This window comes from Phodopus roborovskii, unplaced genomic scaffold (genome assembly GCF_943737965.1).
Source record: "Phodopus roborovskii unplaced genomic scaffold, PHOROB, whole genome shotgun sequence".
Classification (NCBI taxonomy): domain Eukaryota; kingdom Metazoa; phylum Chordata; class Mammalia; order Rodentia; family Cricetidae; genus Phodopus; species Phodopus roborovskii.
The window spans coordinates 159,298-171,767 of NW_026126543.1; the positions used below are offsets into that span (position 1 = coordinate 159,298).

General features: G+C 41.8%; 1 protein-coding gene across 2 annotated transcripts in view; it reads left to right on the forward strand.

Annotated features, from left to right (window-relative positions):
• The first annotated feature begins 9,373 nt into the window (after positions 1–9,373).
• Positions 9,374–12,470, forward strand: part of Smc5 (structural maintenance of chromosomes 5) — a 65,110-nt gene continuing 62,013 nt past the window's right edge. For both annotated transcript variants that reach the window (XM_051200152.1, XM_051200153.1), the window contains exon 1: positions 9,374–9,648. In XM_051200152.1, the coding sequence (XP_051056109.1) occupies positions 9,464–9,648 (185 nt within the window). In that variant the 5' untranslated portion in view covers positions 9,374–9,463. The remainder of the gene's footprint in view (positions 9,649–12,470) is intronic.

Genomic DNA, 12,470 nt, shown 5'->3' on the forward strand with positions numbered 1-12,470 from the left:
GTGCAGGCAGGGTGGATACTCACTACAATTACCCTTTTAGTCTAAAGAAAAGATTTAGGCTTGATACAAAACTATAAATAAAGACAGTAAATATAAAGTATGCTCTAGGAGAAGGAAAAATAAGAGCATACACACTTAAGACCTATTGCCAATGAGGTGACAAGGGCAAATGGCAAGAACTACATATCCAGTCCTAGTATGGAGGCATAACAGAGATTACTATAGAATTGTCCTAAGCTGGAAAGTTTAAGTCTTGTACATAATATTTCTATCTAGGAAGAGAGAATAATAATTGTGACAGTCTAATCTTCAACCTCATCAAAGACCTAATAAGGAAGATAACAATCTAGGGTAGGCAGGAAGTGCAGGTGAATAGCTTCCAAAAGGTGCAGTGAAGACAGAAACAGCGGGCTAAGTGGACAGAATATTGTGCTGCTTGATCAACCTGCTTTCTTATATAACTCAGGATGACCTGCCCAGGGTAGTACCCCCATGATAGGATTAACCCACCCACATCAATTACCAATCAAGAAAATGTAGTACAGACTTGCCTACAAGTAAATCATACAGAGGCAGTTTTCTCAGTTAACATTTCCTCTTCTAAATTTGTCTGGGCTTGAGTCAAGTTGAAAAAAAAAAAAAAAGAAGGGAGGAAGGAAGAAAGAAAAAAAGAAAATAAATCAGCACAAATGACCTGTTATCCTGTTTCAACTTGACACACAAACATCATTTACTAAGCCCCAACTTTTCCTTACTTGTTCATTCCCAAGACCTCATATTAATTATTAATAGCACAATATAAAACATTTCAACTTTTGAAAGCACCATAATCCTTAAAATTCAAATACTTTTAAAAATTTAGTCTTTCAACTGTGGGCTCCTTTAAAATTAAAAAACAAATAAAGTGATAAAATAACAATAAATAAATAAAAACAAGTTGATACTTTCTTAGTACCAGAAGAATCAGGACAAAGACACAATCAAACAATATAACAGTATAAAATGATCAGTGTCAGTCATCTAGGTATCACTCACTATCTCATGAGCTCCAAAGGGCTTGTGTAGACATCTACAAAACATAAATCTTGTACCATCAGGCTAGCTCTACTCCATATCTGATGCTGTCCTTGGTGATAATTCTCATGGTACTGATATCTCCAAAATGCAGGGTTCTCTGTTATAACTAGGTTGTACCTTCACCAATATCCTCTCTTGGGCTCTCTTCAGGGATTCTGATTCTGCCACATGGTTCCAAGCCTTAAATTCTCTCCATGACTCCTTTAATCCCCTGGACTCCTGTTGCAACTAAGGATACACTTTCACCAAAGTCCTTTCCTGGACTCTCACAGAGCCAAGACTCAGCTGCTCTCCATGACCCCTTTATGCCTTCAAAACTTACACACAAGGACTCTTGCATGTTACCAATTTTGATTACCAGCACAAGACACAGTCTTGGCTCCTCCTCCAGAACACAGCTTCTGTGTGCTGACCCTGAAGAAACACTTCTCAAAATATTTCACTCAATGATGCTTGTCTCTTCTTAAAGTTAATTTCTTGGCTACAGCTAACTAGCATCAATTGTCCCAACAAGGTGGTTATGGCCTCTTATTAATCACAGAAGGTTCTTCAACCCCAGCTGACTAGAACCACTGCTTCTGATTGAAAATATTAAATGGACTTGATCAGAGTCTTTAAGGAACTCAACAACTTCCCTCTTAACTTCCCAATCCAGACCTGCCATCAGCTGCCTTTCTCTCAACACTCTTACCTTCCAAACACCCACAGAACAACCCACTGAGCTCTGAGCACTTAATGGCTTTCCTAGCCCAAAGTCCAAATGCCACCACAATCCTCCCCAAAACACACAGCCAGGTCTGTCACAGCAACACACGTCATAATCTAACACCAATTTTGGTGTGTGTTAGGGTTTCCATTGCTGTGATAAAGCACCATGACCAAAAGCAACTTGAGGAGGAAAGGATTTATTTCTACTTACATGTCACATTAACAGTCCATCACCAAAGGAAGTTAGGGCAGAAACTCAAGACGGGAACTTTGAGGCAGGATCTGAAGCAGAGGCCAAGGAGGAATGCTGCTACTGGCTTGCTCCTTGTGTGTGGCTTGTTCAGTCTGCTTTTTTATATCACTCAGGACCACCCACCTGGGGTGGAATCATATCCCATGAGATGGACCCACCTACTTCAATCCTTAATCAAGAGAATGTACAACAGACTTGTCTACTGACCAAGACAGCACTTAACTGAATCCTGGGGTATGCAGAAATCAAGTTGATACTCTCCTGGAAGCTTTATCCCTACTGGCTAGCTCTCATACTGTCAGAAGGTGCTATGCATGATGCTGAAGGAGAAAAGTAATCATCAGTCTTATTCAGCTGTGAACCCTGTGAAATACGATAACAACTAGCCTAGCAAGGCATGCCTGCTGGTGCAATAGTGGCACAAAATGTCATAGGTGTAACCATCTTCTGATTGAACCCACATCAAGTGCCATTATCAGGGTCACAACCTGTGGTTGAATGAGTCATAGGTCTTAGGGGAGGATTTACTACTATTATTCTTGTACACAATATTAACCAAACTCCTAATGACTTACTATTATACCCATAGCTTAGTACATCTCTCAACTCCCATCAACAAAGCTTCTTTCTTCAGTCGCAATTTATACAGAGATATACAATTGGATGAGGTGCAGTAAATAAGAAACTGTGGAACATCTCTATTATAACCACTCCTCCCCTCCAAGGATTAGGATTGTGATCCAAATTTGTATTTATAATGTTGTGTATCTTACGAAACTAAATAAGCATCAGGTCCCACAGAACCTGGATCTGGAAGAAAAAGGACACTAGAAAAGGTGTGTGTGTGTGTGTGTGTGTGTGTGTGTGTGTGTGTGTGTGTTGTACACTGTTTGACAGAAAGGTTATCAAGCCACTCTCGTTGCTAGAGAGACAGAAAGAGAAATTTCTGATGTGGTTTTCAAAGGATCATAGTTCCCAAGAAGTCTCCATATAAGCAGCAATAACCACAGTATTGAGAAACTAAAGGAGAATAAAATATATGGCATGTGGTCTGGTGATTCTTACAATCTCACCTAGACAAATGCTTGCACAAAGGTGAGTTCAGCCAGGCATAATCCTAGTCAAAAATCTGAAGCCACCCGGTCAACATACTGAATGTAAGGCCAGCCAAGGCTGCATAGTAAGATTCTGCCTAAAAAAAAAAAATAAATAAAAACAAAACAAAAACTCATTTTAAGGGATAGTCTCTGAAGTAAAAAACTGAAGGCCATCTATAAAGCAAATCACTGGAGTAATGGATAAAGTATGATATACCCAGAAAATCTATAATAGCTGAAGAGAGGCCAGTCTTGTATTTGTCTATACTGGCATATCTCAAAAACATTATGACTATAATTATTTTATTATAAGAGATTGAATTTTGGATTTTTCACATGCTAAGCAAGAGTTATATGACTGAGCAATAGCCCCAGACCCTAAAAATTACTTATTTTGCAAATTAAAATCCATGTTGTATAGCTATTGCTACTGTATTTTTATATGTATCCATGTAGTAATGTAATGAATTCACATTCATAATACTACTACATATTTTTGAAGGAAAAAATGGATGTGAAACACAAAAATGGCTTGGAAAGGTATATTAAATGCTGAACAATTGTGTAAGAACAGTGAACTCCAAACCAGGCTTGACACTCATGCCTGTAGTCCAAGGACCTGGTAGGCTGAGGCAGGAAGATCTTACACACGTGATCTGGAAGCTCATATGTATCTGATGTCACCCTGGGCCACCAGTGAGCTTCCAGCTAGCCTAGACCTCAGAATGAAACCCTGTCTCCAAAAACTAAACAAAATGAGGCACTGGAGGGGGGGGGGCTGGCTCACTAGATACAAGGCTTGCCACACAAGTGTGAGGACTGGAGTTTAGGTTCCTAGAACTTGAGTAAGTGCCGGTAGGGAATGTAAGATGCTGTCATTGTAGCACTTGGGAGATAGAGGCAGGGAATCCTTGGCAAATCTGCCTAGATAGCAGCCAGTCAGTCAGTAAGCTTAGAGGCGCTGCTGCCTCAATAAAGCAGGGAGCTATACAGGAAGACACAAATCTGTGTACTTTCAGTTCCCTTGTGGTAAGGGCACTGGTTGCCTTCAGGAATTCTCATTCAAGCCTAGGTCTTTCTCATCTATTGTTTGACTGCATTGGTTAGAAATATGTTTGTGTGGTGCTGAGTGTTGGGGAGGAGATTTGTTCCTGGATGCCAAGACTTTGGGTTTTCCCATCTGATCTTTTTCTTCCCTCCCTGTCAGGTCCCTGAAAATTCACTTCTCTGCTTTATGAATTTGCTAAAAGAAAAAAAAAAGCAAATGTGGTATCCCCTTTCCCTTGTTATTTAAACCAGAGACTAGTTCTTGGAGTCCTAAGTGTCTTCATTAGAAGAGGGATAGCAAAGTATCCCAAAAGTGATCACAGCAGAGTCTGATCCATGCATCTTATCCCACCTTCATGCTATTGTGTATGCCATTTGCAAAACCTGAGGTGAAGCCAAGAAAGAAAACACAGAAGAGCTTACTAGGTCTGAATGTTTGTGACCTAAAATTTCTATGTTTCAGTGTGATGTTATTATGAGATAGGGACACAGGGAGATATCAGGTCTTTTGGGTGCAGCCTCATGAGTGGGATTAGTGCCCTCACATGGGGCTATCAAGACTAGTGTTCTTCCTTTAGCTATGTGAAGACACCATCTAAAGGGTTTATTTTTGGGAAGCGGGTCCTCATCGGACACCAAACCTGCTAATGCCTTCATTTGGAGCTTCTCAGTTTACAGAACTATGAGAAATAAATTTCAGCTGTTTAGAAAGATGTGGGATCCTCTCATAGCAGCCTAAATGGGCTAAAACAATGGTATTCTAATGAAGAAATGTATTTATAATTCTTGACCCTAACCATATCTGCCAACTTTTTAGGTTTTTGCAAAATTGGAAAGCTGACATCCAGAATGGCCCCTGGTCACTCAATCCTTAGGCAGTAAATGCAGTCTCTTTGCCATATTTATATCCCATCAAAGGGAGGGTGATGATGTTAGTTGGTGACTTCCATGGGAGATAGTCTGGAAGTTGGTTCTCTCCTTCCACTATTGGTTCCGGGGACTAGAATCAGCTAGTCAGGCTTTTTGAGGCAACATACTTTATCTGGAATAATGTCAAGCCTGTTGTTGTGGCTCAGGTATCATTAGCACAAAATTCCATGTAAGTGAGGTTATTTCTGAACATTTTCTCTGCCTCCTCAACATTACCTCTTTGAAGAACATTTTTAGATGTCTGTGTGGGGTAGGTAGTACACTTGAGTGCAGTTGCCTGAGGAAGCCAGAAGAAGGTAAGGAAACCTCTTGTAGCTGGAGTTGCATGCAGTTCTGAATGTTGTGGAATATTCCTTTACACTGTGTAAAGATGTGTCACTGTGACTAGTTTAAGAAAGAGCTTAATGGACAATACCTAGGCAGGAAGAGGTTAGGCAGGACTTCTGGGGACAGAGCAGTTTTAGGGAAGAAGAAAGGCAGACACAAAGGGAGCAAGACATGCTGGAGGAGAGGTAAAAGCCAGGAGTCATGGTGCCAACACGTAGATGAATAGCAATGGTTAGTTTAAGTAATAATAGCTGGTGGGACAAGTCTAGTTTTCATGATTAATAGTCTCCATGTTTTGGTATGTGTGTGTGTGTGTGTGTGTGTGTGAGAGAGAGAGAGAGAGAGAGAGAGAGAGAGAGAGAGAGAGAGAGAGAGAGAGAGAAGAAAGTGTGTGTGTGCTGGTGGCTCAAATTAAAATCCACCAACTTCTGAAAGTTTGAAATGGGTGTTGGGAACTAAAACTCTCATCTTCCACAAGAGCTGTTTATACTCTTGACTACTCAAAATAGTTCTTATCAATGGAATTAAAGACTCCTGATATAGCAAAGACAAATGTATGTACTTTCATGCATGAGTGAAATTTTTAAAGCATATTAAAAGGTATGTGTTACTAACAGTCTACCAGAGTGTCTTTGGTTCATATTAATTTTCAATCACACAGAAGCCAACAAAAGTTAACTATGTAAATCAGTTAACAATATATTGTAGCACAAATACTAATTGGTATTAATAACAAAAACTCTGAATCAGCTGTCACGGGATGGATGCTAAAGGATCAGAGAAGCAAAGCAACCAGTCACTACAGTTCTTACTTCTACCAATGCTCAGATGTCACACTGACTGCCTCAGGCCATACTGCTCCTCAGACTACTTCCTCAGACTGCCATGAACTCATGTCCTCCTGCCTTATATTTCTCTCTCTGGCCAACCACAGCACTTCTGTCTCCACCTCCTTAGTGCTGGGTTTAAAGGTGTGTCACTCCGCATGCTGGGATTACCTTCGTTTGAACTCTGTTTCTCTTTTAGACAGGATCAATTTCGTGTAGACCGAGTGGCCTTGAACAGAGATCTGTCTGCCTCTGTCTTCTGAATGCTGGGATTAAAGATCTGTGCCACCACTGCCTGGCCTCTAATGGCTAACTAGGGTGGCTAGCTTTGTACTCTGATCTTTAGGCAAGATTTATTTGTTAGATTATAAACTAAATATCACCACAGTATATGCATTCGGTAAAATGCTAATTTCTTAAGACCATGTTATGAAAACTATTTAATGGTATGAAAAGTAATATTTTAAGAGGGGATAAATACAATATAAATAATGTAATATGTATATTGTATTATTACCTTCCTTGAGGAACAAAAGGAATACACCACACACATACAAGAAAAAGGACACCAAAACTGCACTAAAATCTTAATGATTAGTTGGAATAAAGGAATTACGAGTTTTTCCCTTTGTAATTGTTCTTCCCCAAATTCTTGGGCTTAATGGGTATTGTTTTTAAGGCTGGAGGTAAATCCAGTGACATTTTCCTTTAAAAACAAAAATTCAACCCTTATTTTTTTTTTTTTTTTTTTTTTTTTTTTTTTTTGTGTATGGTGTTGTATGAGTGAAGGCACACATATAAGGGTCAGAGGACAACTTTCAAAAGTTGGTTCTCTCTTTCTACTATGGGACCCCAGGACCATAGCAGATGCAGTTAGGTGCTAATCATCCTGCAGGTCCAACCTTTTCCTTTTTAAAGGATGGTATCTGTTAGGTCCCAGGCAGGCAATATATGTAGAAATGAAGTCAAGCAACTATAGAAGGATTTCTGACAGTTAGATAAAAGCCAGCATTCCTCAGAAACTTGTCAAATGGTTTTCTGTCCCCAAAAGGACACTGCCACTGGCAGAAGGGGCGTATGGCTTCACTGACAAGCACCTGTGGTTACATATCAAACTCTCCATGACACTCTGAGCTCGAGGCCAGCCTGGTCTACAGGGTAAGTTCCAAGGCAGCCAGGCCTTCACAGAGAGAACCTGTCTCAAAACAAAACAAAAGCCATGCTAGCCTCCAGGCTCCCTTGTAGTAGTACCTGTTATGCATTCCACAGCCCCTATACTAACATCTTGACCCTTCTTACCTCCTACCCATTCTCTTTAAGACACTCAAGATTCTTCCCCACTCTCTCTCCTTTCTGCTTTCCCTGGGCAGACAACCTTGGCAGTTTGGAATAAATGTTTCCCTTTCCACCCACGGAGAGTCCATTTCCATGGTTTCTTTACTATATCCTCATATACAGTGTCAATTATGACTAGGTGGTTGAAACACATAGTATGGCTGTATTTCTGAAGTCATCCAACTTTGGGGATTTACTCTTACCTTTCAAGTTTACAAACACAATTTCAATAGTATTCTAAAAGCCTAATTCTGGCATGAGAATGGTGAAGCTGGTGCCCTACCCTTAATCCCCACCGTTGCTGCCTGTGTATTTATCTGTCCATAGATTTCCTCATAACTAATTACTTCTTCAGAGTGTGGCTCTCCTTCTCTTCCTCCTCCTGGATAGAATTTGTGATCCCTCTGGCCAAGGACCCAGAATATTGAGACTGCCAACACATGTTGTCATGTTTGGCAGCATTTAAACTTTTGAAGCTACTTTTCAACAAGTACATACCAGCGATGTATGAAGGAACAAACAGTATGGTCTCCTAAGCACTAGGTGTTTTCATTTCTTCTTGTCTTGAGTATTTCACAAGTTATTCCTTAATTTGCACTAAAATAAATAGATAAATAGATAAATCTAGTGCCCGTGAGAAGTTTACATGCGTCCTACAATGATTTTATTTTCTTTGCTTATAACTGTTAGTGAGCAGATTCCACTTGTGTAAGAGGAAGAAGCAGGAGCTTGCAGAAGGAGTTTTGGTCTGCTGTCAAGAAAGGACTCCACTGCAACAGATTTCTAAATGTCTTCCCCCACGCCCACATTTGACACCTTTCAATTAATCTCCATACAGCAAGCAGAATGACTTAAAAACTTTAATTCGATCACAGCCCTCTCCTACTTAAAACCATGCACTGGTTCCCCTTGGCCTGCACTCCCCATTATCTATTTATTCTCTGGTTGGTTTTGCACTCATCATTGGTTAGGTGAATCCTGTCTATGGCGCTCTGTGGCACCATCTTTGAAAGGGCTACTGAGAAGAATGTGAGCATACTTTAAAAGCCACTTTTAAAGAAATTCGCTTATTCTGGTTCAAGGATTTCTGGAAACCAACAGGGAGCTTAAGCAGGGAATTAAGGAACCTCCCGCAAGAATCCAGTGGCCTGCACTGGAACCCTATCACCAAGGAAATAGAAGCAAATGAGTTCAAGACCAGCCTGAGATGTACAGTGAGTAAGTAGCAGGCTGTGCAGAGCTGTTTAAAGAGTCTGTTTCAAAAAATAAAAGGGCAAGGAAGCGTGCATGGGCGGGTAACCAATGCAGTGAATTCTTCACAATTTTGAGAGCGCCAGAAGGCTGCTAGCGCCATGCTTCAAACAACCGGTACAGAGCCAATGGGGACGAGTACCATTTATACTCTTTGGAGAAGAGAGGTTATTTTGAGCACCGGAGAAAGAAACCACAGTGTAGAACCAATGACAGGTATGACCCTGGGTTCCAGGGAGCAGCAATCGCAAACTCGCAAGCGACCCAAGTACGGGAAGTGCCGAGGTAGGTTTCAAAATAGGAATTGCAGTTCATATATTGCTCAAAAGTTAAGGTTCTCTGAGAAGAAAACCCCAAAACCTACGGAAAGCTGTTTTCGACTCTCAGCCCTTCCAGAAGCACAGGTAATCAGCATCTCCTGGCCTCTCAGGCCAAGCTCTGCGGCGGGCGGGCGCTGGGGCGGGGTGGGGCGGGGCCTCGGCTTTCCCGGGTAGAACTGCGCAGGCGCTGCGCGGTCGCGGGGCGGGGTCAGGAGGGGGTCAGTTAGCGCGGGAGCCTGGGCTGCGGCTCGCCGGGAACGGAAGCCGCTGCAGAACGCGGAGGAAGCCAGGATGGCGACTCCGAGTGGGAAGCCTGCGACCGTGAATCCCCAGGCTTCCAAGAGGGCTCTCCCCAGAGATGCTTCCTCTGAGGTCCCGAGCAAGAAAAAGAACTCGAACCCGACGTCGACTCTGCCGCGGCCATCCGGGCCCTTCGTGGAGGGCTCAATCGTCCGCATCGCCATGGAGAACTTCTTGTGAGTGGCCGCAGGCCGCGCCTGGGCGGCAGCAAGCGGCACACAGGCCCCGGGGCCGTGGGGTGTGCTGGGCGGTGGGGAACTCGTGCCAGGTTCCCCCGAGGCCGTCCCTACCTAGGCCGTGGAGACTGGCAGGGTTAGTTGTAGTAGAACTGTCGCCTGATTTATATATATATATATATATATATATATATATATATATATATATATATATAAAAATTTTATCCACTCGCCAATGGTTTTGGAAGGCATCGGATGCAGTCAGCTGATATACTAAAGGGCCAGGTCTTCTAGAATAGCTGCCAGTCGTGGTCTACCGAGGAGTTGTGCAATTCACAAAACTCAGGAGGCAACAGTTAGAGCGGAGTGGCAGATTTTGAATGTGTAAACATTTTCTGAGTGGGCCTATGAGGTGGTAATGGTTATTGATTGGAGATTAGAGTCCGTATTCCCTGATTTGTACCCCCTTGCAGACTCTTGACCCTTCAGATCCACATTTCTTCCCAGCCCTCGCCCCAACTAGTTAAGTAGATTCTAAATGTTACCAAAAATATCTTAGCGTCTTCGTTGGGGGGACATTTTTTTTTAATGTAGATTCAGAACTCTAGTAGCAATACTACCTTTCTTTTCAAGCACTTAGTACCAGGTACACATCTGTCTTATTTACACATTGCTGTTTTCTTCCTTTATTGATGATCTAAGCTGAAAGGTGGTGTTTTTGCCCAGGTTTATATAGATTCTAGTAGCCGAATTTCTAGTTGAATAGAGATGAGGAAAGGCAAACTTATTCAAATGAGGTATCTGCTGTAATTTAACTAACCAGGGTTTGGTAGGAGACGCTCTGAGAAGGATGTATTAAAATTTGAAAAGACAGGAAGATGATGTACAAAGAAGGAATTGCCTGAAAGCCAGTTTGTAAGTTAAGAACATATGTGGCTAGAGGTCAGAAGCCTTTGTCTCCTCTGGTCTGTTGCTGTGTAGAAAAACTCCAGTTTCCTCCTGAAGGCAGTCAGCAACCTGGAGGCAGTCTGTAGGATGATTTTCAGAGGGTGTTAGACAGAAAGCAAGAAGACTTCAAATATGAAAGCAAGAAACAGAGCTGGGCTGTAGTGGCGCTCACCTTTCATCCCAGCACTTGGGAGGCAGAGGCAGGCAGACTTCAGTGAGTTCATGCCAGCCTAGTCTACAGAGTGAGTTCCAACAGCCAGGGCTGTTCCACAGAAAAACCTTGCCTTGAAAAACCTAAATAAGTAAATAAATGGAAGAAAGAATGAAATACAGGATGAACATAGTAGGAGGTGAGAGGAGCAATATGACAAGATCTGCCCACAGATTGTGAGGCATGAAAACAGTAGTTCATTAGTTCTTTCCAAGACTCCCTTTCAGCTAGCTGCTTGGTGTTATCCAAGAGAGATTGGTGTGGGAGAATAAATGATGAATGCAGTTGAACGCCCGTGTCTTGAACTTCCTTGTGGGATATCTAAGAGAAACAAATGTTCTATAGGTGTAGTTTATAACTGCTTGGAGCTCAGAGGCAATGTGAAAAAGTCACAGACTTGGGAGTCATATGTATAGGTGATTCTGATGTTGCAGAAGTTGTTGAAACTACGCAAAAGGAAGTAGAAATTCGAGGCATAAAAAGCCTGTTTATTATAAGAGTGAGAGGAAGAGCTCATGGGGACTGCTTTCAGGGAAGCTAAGTCAAAGTACTGCTTCAAAAATACCAGCTCCATTGAATCCTAATGAGACTGAAGCCTCCTATACTTAGCAGTTGGGAAAATGTTGCCCCTTTGATAAAGCAGCACAAAAGAAAACTTTGTAGACCAAGGGGGAACAAGGAAGGGAAGCTTTGACAGAAACAGCAAAAATAAAAAGTAGTTGAAAAATGTAGAGTTGGGTATGGTTTGGGGAGTGTATTAGGATTATTATTTAAAAGAGCAGAACTTACAGAATGAATCTATATGTGTATATAGAAAGGACACTTATTAGAATGACTAACAGGCTTTGGTCCAGCTAGTCAAACAATTGCTGTCTATCAGTGGAAAGTCCAAGAATACAGTAGCTGTTTAGTCCATGAGGCTGGATGTCTCAGTATGTTCCAGAATCCCAAGCAAGTTCTAATGCTAGTGAAGGAATTAATGGGCTTGTGAGAGTGAGGGCAAGCAAGCAGGCAAAGACAGCAAACTTCTTCCTTCCATGTCCTTTTGAGGCTGGTAGCAGAAAGTATAGCCCAGGTTAAAGATGGATCTTCCCACCTCAAGTGATCTGGATTAAAAGTGGGTCTTTGCACACAGGTCCAATGATATTAATTAAGAAAAAAATTCCTCAAGTGTACCCAGCTGCTTGGGTTTTAGTTAATTCCAGATGTAAACAAGTTGACAACCAAGAATAGTCAAGAAAAGCTGAGAAGTAATAAGCAAGTAGGAAGGCTAGGTTTACAGAATTCAGAAATGTACTAGAAATAATACATGAATTTGCTATGAATGAACTAAGTCTAGTGGGCTTGAAAATGAAGGGAAACAGTTCTAGGCTATTGCAGAAATTAGTCAAGAAATTAAGAGAAATATATAATAGAACATAGGATTCTGAGCAGAGATAGGAAAGCTGAAACTAGGACTAAGTTACAAAAGATCATTTTCCCCTCGTGTGTGTGTGTATCACAGATTCCTTTGGAAGCCAGAAGAGGACATCATGCTCCTTGGAATGCAAGTTATAGGTGGTTGTGAGCTGTCCTGTGTTGGGGCTAGGAACCAAACTTGGGGCCTCTGGAAGAGGATGAACTCTCATGACAATGGCACTATCTCTCTAGACCAGCCCTTTAG